The sequence below is a fragment of the Phyllobates terribilis genome, unplaced genomic scaffold (assembly GCF_046119375.1).
Source record: "Phyllobates terribilis strain yellow unplaced genomic scaffold, ASM4611937v1 Scaffold_1__5_contigs__length_1240528914, whole genome shotgun sequence".
Taxonomy (NCBI): Eukaryota; Metazoa; Chordata; class Amphibia; order Anura; family Dendrobatidae; genus Phyllobates; species Phyllobates terribilis.
This window is the reverse complement of record NW_027362761.1, coordinates 67515987-67535735: the sequence shown is the minus strand read 5'-3', so window position 1 is coordinate 67535735 and position 19749 is coordinate 67515987. Positions and strand designations below refer to the sequence as shown.

The following is a 19749-nucleotide window of genomic DNA, read 5'->3' as shown; positions in this document are numbered from 1 at the left end:
ACAGTTTGAGGGAGCACCATAGTAGTAGGTATATAAATAGGGAAGCCATCTTAGGGTGGGAGTTCAGCAGTTCAGTCAGAGGAGAGCAGTTCAGAAGAACAGCTCAGGACAGTTCAGAAGAACAGTCCGGGAGCAGAGTCTCAGTAGGAGCTCTGCTCCACAAGTAGGGCCAAGTCTGAAGGCCCAGGAGGGGAGAAGGGAGTAGGCTCCGTTCTAAGAAGGGATCCTAGGGGGTATGGCGAGTGCAGGAAGGCACCCATACGCCCCGAATCTGTCAGAAGACAGAGGGATCGCAAGCCACATTCTAATTCCGAGGAGGGTCAAGCAGGTCCGGGATCCGACGTACAGGAAGGACTTCAGAGCACCCGAGCGGGATTGAGAGTGGGCAGCGCAGGGCAGGAGGGAGAAAGACCCAGTGTGAAGTCGGTCTAGAGAGGAACACGAGAAAGTGGGGTTCTGTCACGCATTCCTGAATCCCCTGAGGAAGAGCTGAACCCCTGCCTGGCGAATGCAACGCGACGTGGGAGGCTGTAAGCTGACAGTGCACCTTGTGGAACTAAAGAACTGTGAGTAAAGACACGGATGACTGCACTGCACCGCCTCTGTCCAATTATTTTGTAAAAGCCATCATCCCCTCCCTGCACTACAACGCCCAGCGCAACCACCATACACCTACACTGCCCTGGAGCTTGCTCTACCTGTGGAGAGCCACACCATCCCTGCTGTCGTAACACCAGCTCCAGAGGACTGCTCCGCAGCGGCGGCACCCTTTTGCCGCAATCCACAGGTGGCGTCACGAACTTTCCAAAAACCCCTATAAATCTCCCCCCCTTTTACTGACAGCCCTGGGTCACGGACCGGGCCAGCCACAGTGATATTCCCCAGCAGCCAGAGGCCGGCTGCCGAGTACCCCAGGCCCAGGGGGGCATCACATCTGCTTGGCTGTGAAAAAGTCACCAGCTACAATGAATCTCTTCTCTGACAATACACTGGAGGTTGGACATGACAGAACACCGATCCAACCAGAAGTCCATGACTGAACCTGGCTGTGCAGGCAGTGTGACTCTGTTTGCTGATGTGCATCTGGCTGATGCAATGGCAAATAAAGCATCTGGTTGATCATGTCATGTGCAATATATACGGTAATTGGTGCTGATGCCTTGGTTGATATATTTGTTGAAGGTGTAGTGTTAGTACATATGGGGGAGTGTTGATTCTGCAGGGAGAGGAGAGGGGTCTCCTGATCAGGAATGCAGTCAGCCGCTGTACACTGTACAAAAGCTTCACCGAGCAGGGAACACATATTTTCCTGGTAATGAGTCTATTCACCCTCTCCACAAAATTATTAATAATTTTGAAAATAATTCATGATTTTGTGAAAAAATTGCACTTATTGAATTCCAAGAATTTTTGTTGGATCATTTAAATCAACTTTGCTCTTTCTGCCCTGCACAAGGTTCCAATACTGGGCAGGAAGCAACCAGAAAAAGTCATTCAAGAATGTCCGGATTCGCTGCTACGTTTCGTAATTAACAATTCTAATTCACATCTAGGTGCTGACATGGCATACAACAGACTTCAGATCAAACTTGAACTTCTTTTTGTTTCAGGAGAGAGTTTCTGAGGAACATTATGGCACGGGATAATTGCTCAGCTTCGTTTGACTTTGTTTCCGGCTAAATAGCTGTCGCAGTTGGTTAATTAGTAGGGTATTCTCAGTAAAGTTGGTATGTATATATACCCCGATACAGTCACTGCCAGCTCCACAATAACAAAAAGCAGCAACCAGTACTACCTTCTACCACCAATAGTTTATTCAGGCCGATAGGACACATGTTACAGGTATGGCTTCAGGGTGTGGTTTACAGAGCAAAAGGAACAGCTATTACATTTTATATATTTAATCCAGAAAGGTAGGCAGTTCTTATAAAAAATATACAGTGATGATACAAAATGGGAACAAAGTAATATGGTATAAACAATTACATAGAGAAAAAGGAATAACGAAAGAGAATTACTAAACCTAATGTTGTAGGAATGGCTCTTATCTTTATGGAAGGAAGCACTCCTATAAGGAAAATGTAATACTCTCACAGCAAATTATGTCTTCCTGAATGCACAAAGATAGACACCTAAGTTCTGCTTTCTATTAAAGGTTACACCCTCATACCTGCCCTTAGTGAGCTCGTGTGGGGGCTGGTTATGGGATGTTGTTAGCAGAGGATTAATCCGCGTGACATCCAGAGTTTAGAACACAGAATGTAGGTTTATTCATATCCAGCATAGGCACAGCATGGAGTCTGGTGTTACTGCAGCATGAGGAAATCAAAATACATATATAACAACAACACAGGAAGAGAAGGAGGGGGCATTCTGTCTGTGGGAGTTTTTTTTTTTTTTAACTAAACTTTGTTAACAACCTCACAATATGCACAACATATGAAACAGCACAGTAGTTGTTGCAATACACATACAGATTAATATGTATTATTCCAACATCCCCACTCAACAACTACTTATCCTCTTAGTCCCATTGTGGTTCTCAATTCTTGGAACCTAGCTCGTGGCAATGGCTTTGTCATAATGTCAGCTACCATCTTATCAGTTTCACAATAGACAAACTGAATTATGCCACGATCTATCAAATCACGTAGATGATGATGTCTGACGTCAATATGCTTGGTTCTAGCACTGATCTTTTCACTGCATGCAAGTTTAATGCATCCTTGGTTGTCCTCATAAATCACCGTCGGCTGAGTTGTCGGTTTGCCAAGATCGTCCATCAATTGTCTTAGGCAAACAACCTCCTGGCTTGCATAGGCTGCGGACACATACTCCGCTTCTGTAGATGACAAGGCAACAGACACTTGTTTCCTACTAGACCAGGAGATTGAACTTTCTCCAACTTTAAACAAGTATCCACTTGTGGATTTACAATCACGCGAATCACCAGCCCAATCCGCATCTACATAGCCGGTAAGTTCTAGATCTCCTGCTGCAGATAGTTTTAAATTTACATCTTGCGTTTCTTTCAAATATCGGAGAAGTCTCTTAACGGCATTCCAGTCTCTTTGGCGCGGTTTTTCCACATATCTGCAAAGGATTCCAACTGTTGTTGTGATATCCGGTCGAGTCATAGTTGATATGTATAGAAGTGCCCCCACTGCCTGACGATATTTCTCATTGTTAGGCAACAGGTCATCTTCTCCTTCCAGCTTCAGGTAGGATGGTTCCATTGGGGTTGATATACCTTTGGCCTCTGACATTTTAAACTGATTCAGAATCAAATTAATTTTTGCACTTTGGCTTAGAAGAAAACTTCTATCTTCCTCTCTCTGGATTTGGATTCCTAGATAATATGTCACACTTCCAAGGTCTTTTGTTTCAAAGTGCTGATTCAAAATTTCAGTCATTTTTCCAATTTCTGCGTCGTCTTGATGAACAACAATCACGTCGTCCACATATAAGAGAATATACATCCACTTCCCATCTGTATATTTTGTGTATAAACACGGATCTGCTTGACCTCTTTTAAATCCTTCTTCCAACAAGACTTTATTCATCTTGGTGTTCCATGCTCTTGCTGATTGCTTAAGACCATAGAGAGATTTTTGTAGTTTGCAAACAAGATTCTCTTCACCTCTTTTTACATAACCTTCAGGTTGAGTCATGTATACGTCCTCCTCAATGTCACCATTTAGAAAGGCAGTTTTTATATCCAAATGCCTGACATACATCTTTTGTACAGCAGCTACAGCTAACAAAGCTCTGAACGTGGTCTGTTTAGCGACTGGAGCAAATGTAGCATCGTAATCTTCGCCATACTTTTGAGAATATCCTTTTGCGACCAACCTTGCTTTGAATCTGTGGACTTTACCTTCAGAGTCATATTTGGTTTTGAAGACCCACTTGCACTTGATTGCCTTTTTGCCCTGTGGTAGCTTGGTGAGTTTCCAAGTTTGGAGTTGATGAAGCGATTTGATTTCCTCATTAGCGGCATCGATCCACTTTGTTCTTTCATGGACAGGTAGGGCTTGCATTTCATCCCATGACTGTGGCTCTGACTCAGGTAGTGTCTTGACAATGTAGGATAGACGTTTAGCTGGTATACCTTTGTTTGATCTTGACGATCTCCTGATTTCAGATTCACCTGACTTTTCTGTTGCTCCTTCATTAGTTGAAGAATCCAGCCAGACCTCTACATCCTCCTTGTTGCTGTCTTGTAATTGTGACTTCAGCTGGACTACTGGCGTGATGTCACAAAACTTGGGTGATACAAAGTTCTCATCAATCACTACATCTCTACTTATTGTGATCTTGTTTGTTTCTGGGTGTAGAATCCTATAACCTTTCTGGGTTTCGCTGTAGCCTACCAGGATACCTTCCTTAGTGTGAGATTCCCACTTAGTTCGCTTTTCTTTGGGAACATGTACAAATGCTTTACTTCCGAATATTCTTATGTGATGTAGTTTTGGCTTTCTGCTATTCCATTGCTCAAATGGAGTTTTCTCTGTAGCTTTACCTGGTAGTCTGTTCTGAAGATAGCAAGCTGTTCCGGTTGCTTCACCCCAATATGCTGTGGGCAGATTTGCATCAAATAACATGCTTCTTCCACTTTCACATAGTGTTCGGTTCCTTCTTTCCGCGACACCATTTTGCTCTGGGTTGTACGGTACAGTGGTCTGAAATAGGATTCCATTTTTCTTTAAAATGCTCTGTGTCTCATTACTTGTATATTCAGTCCCATTATCTGCACGTAGAATCTTTGGCATTCTTCCAAATTTATTATATACTTCAGCTAGGTATATTTCAAGTTTCTCAGGAACTTCCTTCTTGCTGTGAAGCAGGTAGACAACTGTATATCTTGAATGATCATCAATAAATGTGAGAAAATATCTCTTCTTCCCTGGAGTCAGAGTGCTCATTGGTCCACAGACATCTGTGTGTATTAAATCTAGTGGCTGTGCTGTTGTTGTACTAATTCTCTTAGGAAAAGCTTTCCTAGACATTTTCCCTTTGATGCAGCTAGTACACTTCATTGTCTGGTTACATAGATCAATTGTAATATCCTCAGCTAGTTGCTTTTGGACTAACTTTCTTATTGCTTCTGGGTCTCTGTGTGCCAGACGCCTATGCCACACATGAATACAGTTTTTATGCTCTTCTTGTTGCGCTGTATACACACACTCTTTGCATTTCAGCTGATAAAGTTCATCTGTGATGTTTCCCTCTGCTAGTGTGTGACCTTCCTTTGAGATGATGCAGCTATCATGCTTAAATGTAACTTCATTTCCTTGTTTTGTGAGTTTCTTCACAGATAGTAGATTACTTTCAAGACTAGGCACATACAGCACATCCTTTACTGGGATCTTCCTGCTTTGTGTTGGTGAGATTTGACAATCAATATAACCATCTCCTATGCCTTCTGAAGTCATGTACTGACCATTAGCCATAATCATTTTCTCTGATTTACTTTGGTCAAGCTTAGAAAAGAAGTCTCTGTTATTAGTCATGTGACTAGTTGCTCCAGAGTCTATACACCATGCATGCTTTGATGTATTTGCACTGACAGTAAATGCAGTTTCAGTATTCACAGAATCATTTTCTCCAGATACAGCACTTTTAACCCTTTGATGACTGCTTTGCTTTTTCAGCTGATTCATTCTAGCTTTCCAGACTCTGCAGTCAGCTTTCAAATGTCCTGATTTCTTGCAAACAAAACATTCACGTGTTTCTTTTATGTGCTTCCTGTTATCAGTTAGGTTTTGTGTCTGTAAAGCAGATTCTGTGTTGCATGTCCTACTGTTTAGACCTTCTGGGGACTCTGGTACATCTGGTACATCTGGGCCCATAACCTGTTAGCAGAGGATTAATCCGCGTGACATCCAGAGTTTAGAACACAGAATGTAGGTTTATTCATATCCAGCATAGGCACAGCATGGAGTCTGGTGTTACTGCAGCATGAGGAAATCAAAGACATATAACAACAACACAGGAAGAGAAGGAGGGGGCATCCTGTCTGTGGGAGTTTTTTTTTTTAACTAAACTTTGTTAACAACCTCACAATATGTACAACATATGAAACAGCACAGTAGTTGTTGCAATACACATACAGATTAATATGTATTATTCCAACAGATGTGCTAGGTCTGTTCGAATTTTATGAGATCCCTAACTTTCAGGATATCTTTGCCACTGAAGATCACAGGTGGTAGATATTGTTGTCTTGTTTCTTATCGCGATTTTATCTGTCTATAGAGATGAAACATGGCATTGATAGCACCATCCTCCAGACAAATATTAAGTTGGAGTTGTTCTGCCGGCCTTACAGTGATGTGAGTGAATGCGTTATGTATGTCCCTTCGCTGCAACGCTGAAAATATATCTCCCATAAATATTGGATCGATGCAAACCCCAATATTCATCACTGGCTCCAAAAAAGTTCTAAGAAAGATTCATTGGTCAGGAAGCTCTTTGGCTTGAAAGCGTACTTTCCCACCTCTGCGAAAATGAATTTCAGACTTGGTGTCTTTTTCCCAGCAAATCTCCCTGCGGTAATTACCTGGTCACTGCAGGAGGCTACAGTGGTGGCCAAAAGTATTGGCACCCCTGCAATTCTGTCAGATAATACTCAGTTTCTTCCTGAAAATGATTGCAATCACAAATTCTTTGGTATTATTATCTTCGTTTAATTTGCTTGCAAAGAAAAAACACAAAAGAGAATGAAGCAAAAATCAAATCATTGATCATTTCACACAAAACTCCAAAAATGGGCCAGACAAAAGTATTGGCACCCTCAGCCTAATACTTGGTTGCACAACCTTTGGCCAAAATAACTGCGAACAACCGCTTCCGGTAACCATCAATGAGTTTCTTACAATGCTCTGCTGGAATTGTAGACCATTCTTCTTTGGCAAACTGCTCCAGGTCCCTGATATTTGAAGGGTGCCTTCTCCAAACTGCCATTTTGAGATCTCTCCACAGGTGTTCTATGAGATTCAGGTCTGGACTCATTGCTGGCCACCTTAGAAGTCTCCAGTGCTTTCTCTCAAACCATTTTATAGTGCTTTTGGAAGTGTGTTTTGGGTCACTGTCCTGCTGGAAGACCCATGACCTCTGAGGGAGACCCAGCTTTCTCACACTGGGCCCTACATTATGCTGCAAAATTTGTTGGTAGTCTTCAGACTTCATAATGCCATGCACACGGTCAAGCAGTCCAGTGCCAGAGGCAGCAAAGCAACCCCAAAACATCAGGGAACCTCCGCCATGTTTGACTGTAGGGACTGTGTTCTTTTCTTTGAATGCCTCTTTTTTTTTCCTGTACACTCTATGTTGATGCTTTTTCCCAAAAAGCTCTACTTTTGTCTCATCCGACCAGAGAACATTCTTCCAAAACGTTTTAGGCTTTCTCAGGTAAGTTTTGGCAAACTCCAGCCTGGCTTTTTTATGTCCCGGGTTAAGAAGTGGGGTCTTCCTGGGTATCCTACCATACAGTCCCTTTTCATTCAGACGCCGACAGATAGTACGGGTTGACACTGTTGTACCCTCGGACTGCAGGGCAGCTTGAACTTGTTTGGATGTTAGTCGAGGTTCTTTATTCACCATCCGCACAATCTTGCGTTGAAATCTCTCGTCAATTTTTCTTTTCCGTCCACATCTAGGGAGGTTAGCCACAGTGCCATGGGCTTTAAACTTCTTGATGACACTGCGCACGGAAGACACAGGAACATTCAGGTCTTTGGAGATGGACTTGTAGCCTTGAGATTGCTCATGCTTCCTCACAATTTGGTTTCTCAAGTCCTCAGACAGTTCTTTGGTCTTCTTTCTTTTCTCCATGCTCAATGTGGTACACACAAAGACACAGGACAGAGGTTGAGTCAACTTTAATCCATGTTAACTGGCTGCAAGTGTGATTTAGTTATTGCCAACACCTGTTAGGTGCCACAGGTAAGTTACAGGTGCTGTTAATTACACGAATTAGAGAAGCATCACATGATTTTTCAAACAGTGCCAATACTTTTGTCCACCCCCTTTTTTAGGTGTGGAATTGTATCCAATTTGGCTTTAGGACAATTCTTTTTGTGTTTTTTCATTGAAGACAAATTAAATGAAGATAATAATACCAAAGAATTTGTGATTGCACTCATTTTCAGGAAGAAACTGAGTATTATCTGACAGAATTGCAGGGGTGTCAATACTTTTGGCCACCACTGTATGTGTCAACTCTCTCTCTCACTTCCCGTGTTTTAATTAGTTTCTTTCTTCCCTAGTTATAACTACGGTAGTTTCTCTCAGCCATAATTCATCCTTTATTTTAAATATGAGGATAATATGTTATTCCTCTGGAGATGTCATTATGGATTTTTTAATTTTTCCTCTATGACAAAATACAATCCAGATGGTCTGGAAGCAATTGTGCTTGACTTGGACATGTGTGAGTACAATTTCCATTGGATGAAAAAGCGCATATTTCTTGGGCACACAAAATGAGAATTGATGCAATAGAGCTAGAGTAGGTAGTCTACGGAAAGATGATAATAGCGCTGATGACAAAAAGGCAGTACTTGTGGGGACCAACTGGTTGTCAGAAAGATGATCACGAGTAGAAGAAATTAGACATCTTAACGGAAACATGTCATGTAATAAAACGCTATTAACCTGCAAATATGGGGTTAATTTGCTAATTAATAGCATTCTGAACCTGCCCGGTGCCTGCCCTGAGAGGTCTGCTACAGGGAGGCAACAAACTTTATTCCTCCTGGCTGGCTCGGGCTTTCAGAAATAGGTGTGTTCCGACACGGCTTCAGTCATTGTTCAGTACGTAGTAAGTGGTGACTGAAAAACCGTCCCAGTACTGACTGACAGCCATTAAGCCTACATCATCTTGCTGGTTAGTTTGCTTTCCTCACATAAGACGGGGAAGTCGTTTCATGTGCTGACAGACTGATGGAGTTCCTATCCCTTTGTACCAGGATTTTCCAGGCGTCTTTTCCAACAGCACAGCCTGCATACTAGAATAGATTGGTTGATTTGTACTCCAGCTACATGGAAAAGAATTCCAATACACAATATACCCGCACATATGAATCACCACCACAGCTTTCAAGCATAATTGAGCCTCATACACCAACAAAAGTCGCAAAATCACCAGTTCTAGAGTTGTCCGCAGAACATTCAGATGTTGCCTCAGAAAATCTATTAGCAGCACGTCGCCTGTGCTGTGTATTGCGGAGGCCAACGCCCTCCTCCTCTGATGATAGCATCACCTCCTTGGCAACCCTATCTGGTTCCCAGGTCAAGTGTCATTGACTGATTGGAAGATTCGCTCTGTACAACATTAAGTGTTATGGTGGTGGACAAGGTGCACTGAGCAGAACACTGAGTCAAAATGATATGTAACGAGTGATGTGATATATATTCCATTACACCCTCCTGTTCCTCACCTAATACTCTTGCCAAAGTAGGACAATTGTGAAAGTTTTATGGTCCCAATATCCATGTAAGGCGTTTTTTAAGCGCTTCCGCAGCGGCAATTCCGCTGCAGAAACGCTTAAAAAACGCTTGGTAGAAGGTCTGCAATGTTCCCCAATGACAATCCGCATGTGCTGCGCACATGCTGCGGAAATTTCCGCTGCGGATTATCATTGCGGAAAAATCCGCAGCACTACCAAATTATTTTGCCATTGATTTGCATTGAATCGCTTAATATCCGCATGACTACATGTGCACATGCGGATATTAAGCGATTCAAGGTGTGGATGGTACCCGGGTCTGGAGAAGAAGAGACTCTCCTCCAGACCCGGGTACCATAGTACCTGTAAAAAAAAAATAATTAAAATAAAAATCTACATTATACTCACCTTCTGATGGCCCCCGATCTCCATAGCGATGCGTCCTGGCTCCCCGGCAGCTCGCAATGGCCTAAAAGGACCTGCCATGACGTTATTTAGTCATGTGACGGGTCACGCGACCGCTGACGTCGGCGGTCACGTGACCTGTCACATGACTAAATGACGTCATGGAAGGTCCTTTTACACAACCGCAAGACAACGGGAAGACCGGACGCATTGGATAAGGAGACCGGGGGCCATCGGAAGGTGAGTATATGTTTTTTTTTTAACCATTTTTATTCTTTTTTTTTAACTAACTTGGTCACACTATATAAATCCATGCCATTTGCATGGATTTATATAGTGTGACCAAGTTGTCAAGCACTTCCCAAGTGATGCTAAAATCGCTTGGAAAGCGATTGACAACCCGCTTGCGAAATCGCATGTGCAAAACGAGTGACAAACGCTTGTCACTGGCAGAAAAAACACATGTACAATCCGCATGCGTTTTTTCTGCCAGGGAGATGCAGAAACGCTCAGGAAAAATCCGGAGCATTTCTGCATCGTGGGCACATAGCCTAAGATCAGAGACCTGGTGCCCTCCTGTCTCTGAATCAGATTCCTGAGGGTTTGTAGTAAGTCATAAATCCTCCTGACAGATTTAGTCCTGTGTGGAGGGTATCAAAGACTCTAATAAATTTGTATTGGGCGCCGACAAATGTTTTTTTTTTTCTGTAATTGTGTGGTGATGAGACCTAATTCTTGCTCTCAGTTTCTGTCCTGTTTCTCCCACATAGAGACCCCCAATAGGACATATAGTGCAGAGAATTAAGTACACCACATTGGAAGATGAACATGTGAATGTCCTGGGAATCTGTATCCTGGTCTCTACATGGGTGCAGGTTTTGCAGCTCTTCACATTGCAAGGAAAAGTTCCTCTTGGTGTATCTGAGGGCATTGAACTTCGGATCATGATGTTTCTTAAATTTGGACGTTGCCTGTAGCACAGCAAGGGAGGGTCTTTGAATATTGTTTTTAGCCACTCTTCCTTGTGTAGGATGTGGTGAAATTTTTTAGCAGTTTTTCTCAGTACCTCAAGCTGTGGATTGTAGGTCGCCACCGTACACAATTATTTTCCTCTTTTTCTCTGTATTGAAGTAATTGACTTCTAGGGATCCTTGTGGCTCTCTTCAATACGGTGAATATGATGAAAGTTGACATGCATTGCCATTTAAATATATGTGTGTGCAAAATATAATAAGAAACTATTTTTGAAAGAACAAACCAACAAATGTGGAATGCGAGTCATTATTTATACTGTGACTTAGAAGTGTGAGAGACCACTTATGGACACTTGCATCAAGCTTGCTGTGAAAAATGCATTTTTTCTAGTAAAAATTTATTGAACATACCAATAAAGTCAGTTTCTGAAAATTTAATGCAAAAAAAGAACACTTTCTAAGAAAATAGAAAAATACAAATGTTAATGAAATAGATAACAATTGTCAAGATTGTCCTTTTTGTAATGTTTCAGACACCCTAGGTGAAAAACTGCCCTACCTCCAGGTTGGCAGACAACCTTTAGCCTTATCATATCTCTTAAGATTTCAGATCATAAACATTAGATTTATATTTGTTCAAAGTCTGATAGCAAAGATTTTATTCACTTGTATTTCCTGATAGAGCTTGAATATGCAGAATGTAAGTGTTTTTATTATTCTTACCTTCAACTTGAGCCATAACCGTACATGTCTGTGTTCTCATCTGGAAAGAAAAAAGATTTACAAATGTAGTAATACTGAAATAGAAAACAGTAGAAGTGAAATTTTTCGTGAGTACTGATTCAGAACATCATATAATTTCAATAATAGTAGGAAGTATAGCGTAAATGTTATAAACTGGCCTTTTTATTTAGAACAAATAAAAAGCCTCTGGTTGGATACACATTACTGCTGCGGCCACATGTTGGTATAGTGTGTCAGTTCATCACTGCAGAAATGTAAATAGAGACGTGCGGGGTATAACGGAAATGTTGGTAGTCAAGTTTTAACAGGTATAGGCTTATTTTTTATTTTATTACATATGCAGCTATACTTTTATTTTTAGTATCCAGCAATTATATGAGAAAAGTATACCCCACCAAAACTTGAAAAAAACTTTTTCAAAACAAAGTGAGTCACATTTTTAAAAGAATTGCACTATACATTGGCATATACCTACCAGATATCATAAAGCAGTGGCATAACTAGGGGAGAGGGATGGCAGACAGGGCATGTGCCCCAGCTGCAGTTAGCAGGGAGGGAAGAGGTGAAGGTGAGGAGACAGCTTTGTTTGCAGCATGCATAGAGAAATACATGCTGTCACACTTGGGTCAGGAGAGACGCAGGCCAGTTCGAACAATGTGGTGAGATCGCCATCCATGTTATATGGCCACATGACTGCACCCTTAGCTCCAGGCTCAATAGTAGGGATGGGCTACACCTCAATGGAAAGGGTGCAGTTGTTCTGGGGGAAGGAATGGCAAGAAGTTTGGAGGAGTCATCAACTAATGACTGGGGGGAGGGCAATTACTGTACAGGAGGGAAAGTTATAGTAGATAGTGAACCATGCTGTAATGAAAAAGGGATGGAGTAGGGAGAGGGATTTGAACAGCTAAAAAAGAGGGGAAAATAAAGATAAAGAAAAACATATAAAGTGCATGTATATTAATGCCAGAAACCTCACCAACAAGATGGAGGAGTTAGAATTAATATTGTTGGAAGGAAAGTGATATAATGGGGATAACAGAAACATGGCTTTGTCACAGCTATGACTGGCCTGTTAATTGCCATGACTATAGTCTGCTCAGTGGGGAGGGATTTGCTTATATCTAAATTCTTCCCTAAAAACCACCCTTGTGTGATAATATATGTGAGTCTTTAAAATTGAAAATAAGGGGAAGGTGAAAGAATAATAAAATACTCATTGGAGTATGTTATAAGTCTCCAAATATAATAGAAGCAGCAGAAAATATCTCCATAAAGTAATTAGATGATGCAGCAAATCTGGGAAATAAAATTATTATGGGGAACTTCAACTACCCTAATATAAATTGGGGAGCAGAAACCAGCATAGGCCCAGTGAAGGAATAAAGGTTTTTGACAATAATAAAAGAGAATTACCTCTCACAACTGGTGAAGGAGAGGGGCACTTCTACACCTAACTTTAACCAAGAGCTATACAGTATCAAATGTAAAAGTTAAGGGTGGCTTGGATAATAGTGATCACAAAATAATAAGTTTTCACATATTCGTTAATAAGATGTATAGAATAGTAGTTACAAGGGCTCTAAACTTCAGGAAGGTGAATTTCCATTGGCTAAATGATCATGTTAATGTTATAAACTGGAGCATACAGAATAGGTCCTGTGCGTAATACAGTATATAACCCTGTCTGTAGGTATAAACACATTAGAAATAGGAGAAAACCTATGCCATAAGATAGTATCTCAATAAAAATAACCTCATGACTCAACATCATTATGAGTTTATGAAGGGGGCCAGTCCTGCAAACTAGTCTGAACAGCTTCTATGATGAGAAAAGTACCAGATTGGACCAAAGTACGGCCGTGGTTGTCCCCTATCTGGACTTCTCAAAGGCATTTGATTCAGTGCCACATAAAAGGTTGATACACAAAATAAGAGCAATGGCACTAGGAAAAAATAAGTGTGACTGGGTTAACAACTGGCCCAGTGATAGTAAACAGAGGGCGGTTATTAACCCCTTCACGCCGTGGCCCTTTTCCGTTTTTGCGCTTTTGTTTTTAGCTCCTCTTCTTCCCAGAGCCATAAATTTTTTATTGTTCGTCAATATGTTTGTGTAAGGACTTGTTTTTTGCAGGACGACTTGTACTTTTGAACGACACCATTGGTTTTACCATATCGTGTACTGGAAAATAGGAAACAAATTTCTAGCGTGGTGAAATTGCAAAAAAAGTGCAATTCCACAATTGCTTTTTGAATTTTTCTTTACCATGTTCACTAAATGCTAAAACTGACCTTTGTTTATGATTCCCCAGGTCATTACGAGTTTGTAGATATCAAACATGTATAGGTTCTTTTTTATTTAGGTGGTGAAAAAAAATCAAATGTTTGTTAAACAAAAAAAGTCGCCAGTTTCCGAGACCCGTAGCATCTCCATTTTTCGGGATCTGGGGCTAGGTGAGGGCATATTTTTTCTGCGCCGAGCTGATGTTTTTGATTTTTTTATCATTACGCCGTTTACTGATTGGATTAATTATTTTTTTATATTGATAGATCGGGCAATTCTGAACACGTTGGTGCCAAATATGTGTATATTAGATTTTTTTTATTGTTTTATTTTGAATGGGGCGAAAGGGTGGTGATTTGAAGTTTTACATTTTTTTAAAAAACATTTTTTGTTCACTTTGTACTGGCTTAAATAGTCTCCATGGGAGACAAGAAGCTGCGATCATCCGATCGCTTGTGATGCACACAGCAGGAATGCTCACTTGCTATGAGCACCGACCACTGGGCGGTGCTCGTAACATCCCGGCAATGACAACCACAGGGGTCTCCTGCAGGTTGTCATGCTCGTGGTCATGTGATACGGGCGGCGATGGCTAGGACTTAGAAGAGATTGACAGCAGCATTTAACGTGTTAACAGACGCGGGTGGATTGCGATTCCACCCGCGGCTGTTAGGGGCTCATGACAGCTGATCAGATCAGCTGTCAAGTCCCTGGAAAGGTGCGAGTTCATCGCCGGAGCCCGCATCAAAGGTGGAGACACGCCATGCGCCGTACATGTACGGCACATGTTGTGAAAGGGTTAACGAAATACACTCGGTTTGGGTCACAGTTAACAGAGGGGTACCACAGGATTCTGTATTGGGCTCTACTATTTTTAACATTTTTTATTGATCTTGATACAGAGTAAAATTTCAATATTTGCAGACGATGCTAAACTCTGCAAGGTAATCAACGCAGAGGAGAATCATTTAATTTTACAGAAGAAGAATTTATGTAAGCTGGATGCTTGGGCTTAGAAATAGCAATTGAGCTTTAATGTAGATAAATGTAAGATCATACACTTGGACCAAGGAAATAAAATGTACAAGTATGTACTAAATGGTAAAACATTGGGTCACTGAAGCTGTGACAGCTGTCACTGAAAAGACTTGGGTGTATCAGTGGATAGCAAACTTAACTTTATTGACCAATGCCAGGCAGCTGCTGCTAAGGCAAATAAAACCATAGGATGTTGTGGTAGATCAACCCACTCAGCTACACACGGAGGTAAACACAGGAACGCTGTTGCTTTAAATTTTCTCAGCGCAAATTTTCTTAATGCAGGCGTAAACCACTGTAAAGTCCATTAAAAACAAACAGGCCTTTCTTGGCAAATAGGGTAAACAAAAGAAAACATATAGCACAGTCAAGAAGGCTGTGGGAATCCGTCCGCACAGGGTTAACAAAACACACACGGTTGAGGTTAGTACAACAAGCAGCTCTTTCCTCTGGAGTTAGCCTCTCCAGATACACTGAACAACTAATGCCTCAGCAGGCCATGTATTTAAACCCCAGACCAGACCACACCCTGAGGTGGAGAGATGGTGAATGACCTCCCACCCTTCACAATGGTCATTTACAAAAACCACTCCCTTTTAAAATGGAGGTTTAACCCCTCCCAGCAAATAACATGCTGGAGTAAACTTCATGGTTTCAATTCACGGAAGCTAATAGCCTCCGTGAAACATATCTTCCCTCTATCACCTTACCAGTGACTTTGTCATATATCCCCCTCCTGTGCCCAAAGCCGGGGGTTTTGGCACCTTCACTTGCTAAGCAGGAAAGTCTGAACAGGGCATCTGCATTACTATGTAGCTTCCCTGGCCTGTGCTCTACATGAAAATTAAAGTCCTGGAGTGCAAGAAACCATCTATTCACTGGGCATTCTTCCCCTTCCTTTCCCTCATCTATCTCAGGGGAGCATGATCTGATACTAGCCTGAACTTTTGGCCTAACAGATAGTATCTCAGGGTGTCAACTGCCCACTTGACGGCCAAGCACTCTTTTTCTACGATTGCGTAGTTCTTCTCACAGGCAGAGAGTTTCCTGCTTAGATACAGGATCGGATGTTCCTCCCCGTTCACTTCTTGGGACAACACAGCTCCCAGCCCGGCCTCCGAGGTGTCCGTCTGGACCACAAACTCCTTATTGAAGTTTGGAGCAATCAAGACCGGCTGCTTACACAGGGCGAGCTTTAATTCCTGGAATGCTCCCTCCGCTTCAGCCAACCATTTGGCCATCGTCGTCTTCGTCCCTTTAAGCAGGTGGGTCAGGGATGCGGCTATCATGGCGAAATTCGGGATAAATCGTCGATAGTACCCCACAATTCTCAGAAATGCCCAAACCTGTTTCTTGGAGGCTGGTTGCGGACAATTTTGGATTGCCTCTACCTCATTCACTTGCAGCTTGATTTTGCCTCTTCCTATGATGTAGCCCAAGTATTTTGCCTCTTCTTTTTCCATTGCACACTTCTTTGGGTTTATTGTTAACACAGTCTTCCTCAGCGCATCAAGTACCTCATGGTCCTTCGGCAGGTGGCTTCCCTATTCCGGGCTGAAGATCACAATGTCATCCAGGTAAGCTGCAGCATACGTTTTGTGAGAGGCTAGGATCCGGTCCATGGCCCTCTAGAGGGTAGCTGCAAGGACTATTGACTTATATACATTGTCTTGAAAGACTCACTGACATCATGCTCTTCAGTATTCATACTGCCTAAGGATTTATATCTTGTATGTGGTCACCAGGCCTATAAATGGCTTCTCCAGGGTGCAGAGGGAACCTGCACCTTAGCACGCCTTACGCCTGCAACCTTCAACCTTCATACTTCTGCATGGTGACCAAGATATGAATGCTGTCCCCAAACATTCCCTATATACATGAGCTGCAGACAATCCAACCGTATGGTAAACCTCATACAGTGGAAAGGGGATGGGGAATAAGAGTATATTCATTTACCCTTTCATTACATAAATGTTGGCACTACTAGTTTATGTAACTGCTAGAACTGATGTATTTATGATGAGATTTGTGGACAAGGTATCTGTCAGTGAACGGGATCTGTCCCCTCCAGGCTCCCATAGAATGGGGAAGTAGCTGATGGTTAAATTGTCTGTAAATAATAAAAAGGGAGGAATTGTTGTGGTAAATTTTTATACTTTGATTATTATTTTAGACAATTAAATCTACCTATATATTTGATAATTTAATATTAGTTTTATAAGTGTTATTAATTTTTAGTTTTAAAAGTTTATTTATTTTTTTTAAGTATAGTTAATTGGAGAGAGCTAGTTTTAGTTTCAAGGACATCTGCAGATGTTTCCATAATTTACGATATTGTTATTTCCAATTAAAATGCTTTCTTTCCCCAATTAAAATATTTGCAGCATTAGGTAATGTAAAGCCTGTAAATACATTCCCCTTTTCATATCTCTGTTGTTGTAATAAATATATGTGACTGGGCTTCTGAGACTCCTAGAAGAATTGTATACTCAGACACTGGCTGTGTGTTATTTTTCTCTTCTCCGATGCTTCGTATTGATTCTATTTATCTAATTTGAACCAAAAATGGCAGACAGATTTAGAGATAATTTGTTATCTCCATCCAAATTAGCTCTTCTTGGAAGGGCTACCACAATACTGGTAATGCGTATGCACTAAGTGCATGGGCTGAAAAACATTTAACCCTGGGGAGTATACATGAACATACTGTATAACATACAGAATGTTAGAGGTAGGCCTCTAAAAAAATTTCCTACGGGCATTATAAACACCCTTAAAAAAAATTATGTGAGTGTTGCATCACGGGCACCCTGGTGATATGGTGGTGGAGGATGAGTAGAAGGAGGAGAAGGACAACAGAAAATAGACAAAATCAGGAAGCGTATACCCATGTCTGTGTGTGAAGAGGTGCATGGGAATAGACGCCCCCCCAAAAAAAGCCACTGAATTTGACATTATGTTCTGCTGCTAACATCCGGTATTGTTGAGAATTCTGGCCCAATCCAGCCATTGTTCATTTTGATAAGAGTCAGCCTGTCAGCATTTTCAGTTGACAGGCAGATGTGCCTATTAGTTATAATTCCCCCGACGGCACTAAAAACCCGCTCTGACAAAACTCTAGGGGCAGGGCAGGCCAGAAGGACCTCTAAGGTATAGAGAGCCAGTTCATGCCACGTGTCCAGCTTGGATATCCAATAATTATAAGGCACAGAGGAATCACGGAGGATATTGATACAGTCGGCAAGGTACTCCTTCAGCATCTTCCAATAATTTTCCCTCCTTGTCAGAGTACCCCGCGCATCAGGGCCTGGGCGCTGGGAGAGGCTGAGAAAACTGTCCCAGACCTTTGACAGTGTTCCACTGCCTCTGCTGCATCGTATTTGTGTCTCCCTCGCCTGAACTCCTTAGTTGTCCAATGAACTGTGACCTCTGCCGCCAGCGTTTTCAGATAGAAGTTTTTTTAATAATGCCACAACAAGGGCCTTCTGGTACTGCAAAATTTTATTAGACCTCTCTGCCACGGGAAGGAGAGATAGAAAGTTCTCCTTGTAAAGTGGGTCTAGAAGTGTGACTAACCTGTAATTACTGTCAGCCAAAATGTGTACAACGCGAGGGTCACGGGAAAGGCAGAGGAACATAAAGTCAGCCATGTGTGCCAGACTGCGAATAGCCAAGTCTTCCCTGTCCTGATCAAGGGGACAACTGTCCATGCTCTCCTCCTCCTCATCCTCCATCCTCCCTCTCCTCAGGCCATCCAAACTGAACAGATGGTATGACAGCTGTGTGGGTAGTACCAGCTGTAGCGCAGGAAAACAGCTCCTGTTCCTCCTCTTCCTCCTTCTCATTATCACCCAATTTGCATTGGGATGAGATGAGGTTGTGCTGTGTGGCATCACCCTGTATGGTTCCTTGCTCCATCTCATCGTGCTCCGCCTGCAATGCCTCCTCTTTAAATTGTGAGCAGCGAGCGTTTCAGTAGACAGAGAAGCGGGATGGTGACGCTAATTATGACGTCATCACTGCTCACCATCTTGGTGGAGTCCTCAAAGTTTTGGACGATGGCACAGATGTCTGACATCCATGCCCACTCATCAGATTTTATGTGCGCTGGCTGACCTGAATAACGACGGGCGTGTTGAAGCTGGTACTCAACAACTGCCCTGTGCTGCTCACAAATCCTTCCCAACATCTGCAACGTTGAGTTCCAATGCGTGGTGACATCGCACACCAGTCGGTGAGCTGAAAGCTGCAAGCGCTGCTGAAGTACAGTGAGGGCTGTAGGTAACTTTCGAAAATGGGCACACACGCGGCGTACTTTGAGAAGCGGATCAGGCAGATCCGGGTAGGTTTTGAGAAACTGCTGAACCACTAGGTTGAGCACATGGGCCAGGCATGGTACATGTGTGAGCTCGCCTAGCTTCAGACACACCACCAGGTTCCGGCCATTGTCATACACGACCATGCCTGGCTGTAGGTTCAGCAGTGACAGCCACAGATCTGCCTGCTCTTTTACAGCTGTCAACAACTCTGCAGCAGTGTGGGGTTTGTCACCTAAGCATATTAGCTTCAGTACTGCCTGTTGCCGCTTGGCCGAGGCAGTGCTGCAGTGCTTCCAGCTTCCGACTGATGTGGTCATTTCGGAGATGGAGGCTGAGGAGGAGGTGAAGGAGCTGTAGAATGTGGGGGCAGCCCCGATTGAGCCAGGGCCCGCAGTCCTCGGCATCAGGAGGATGTGTTCCAGCCCAGGGTCCGACTGGGTCCCAGCTTCCATTATATTAACCCAGTGTGCTGTCATCGAGATGTACCATTCCTGGCCACAAGCACTTGTCCATGTGTCCGTGGTTAGGTGGAC

At 42.5% G+C, this 19749-nt stretch overlaps 1 protein-coding gene across 1 annotated transcript in view; it reads right to left on the bottom strand.

Moving 5' to 3' along the window:
- Positions 1-19749, bottom strand: part of SUSD1 (sushi domain containing 1) — a 644959-nt gene that overhangs the window by 97137 nt on the left and 528073 nt on the right. Inside the window, exon 22 of the mRNA XM_073663765.1 lies at positions 11555-11594. Coding sequence (XP_073519866.1) covers positions 11555-11594 — 40 coding nt within the window. The remainder of the gene's footprint in view (positions 1-11554; positions 11595-19749) is intronic.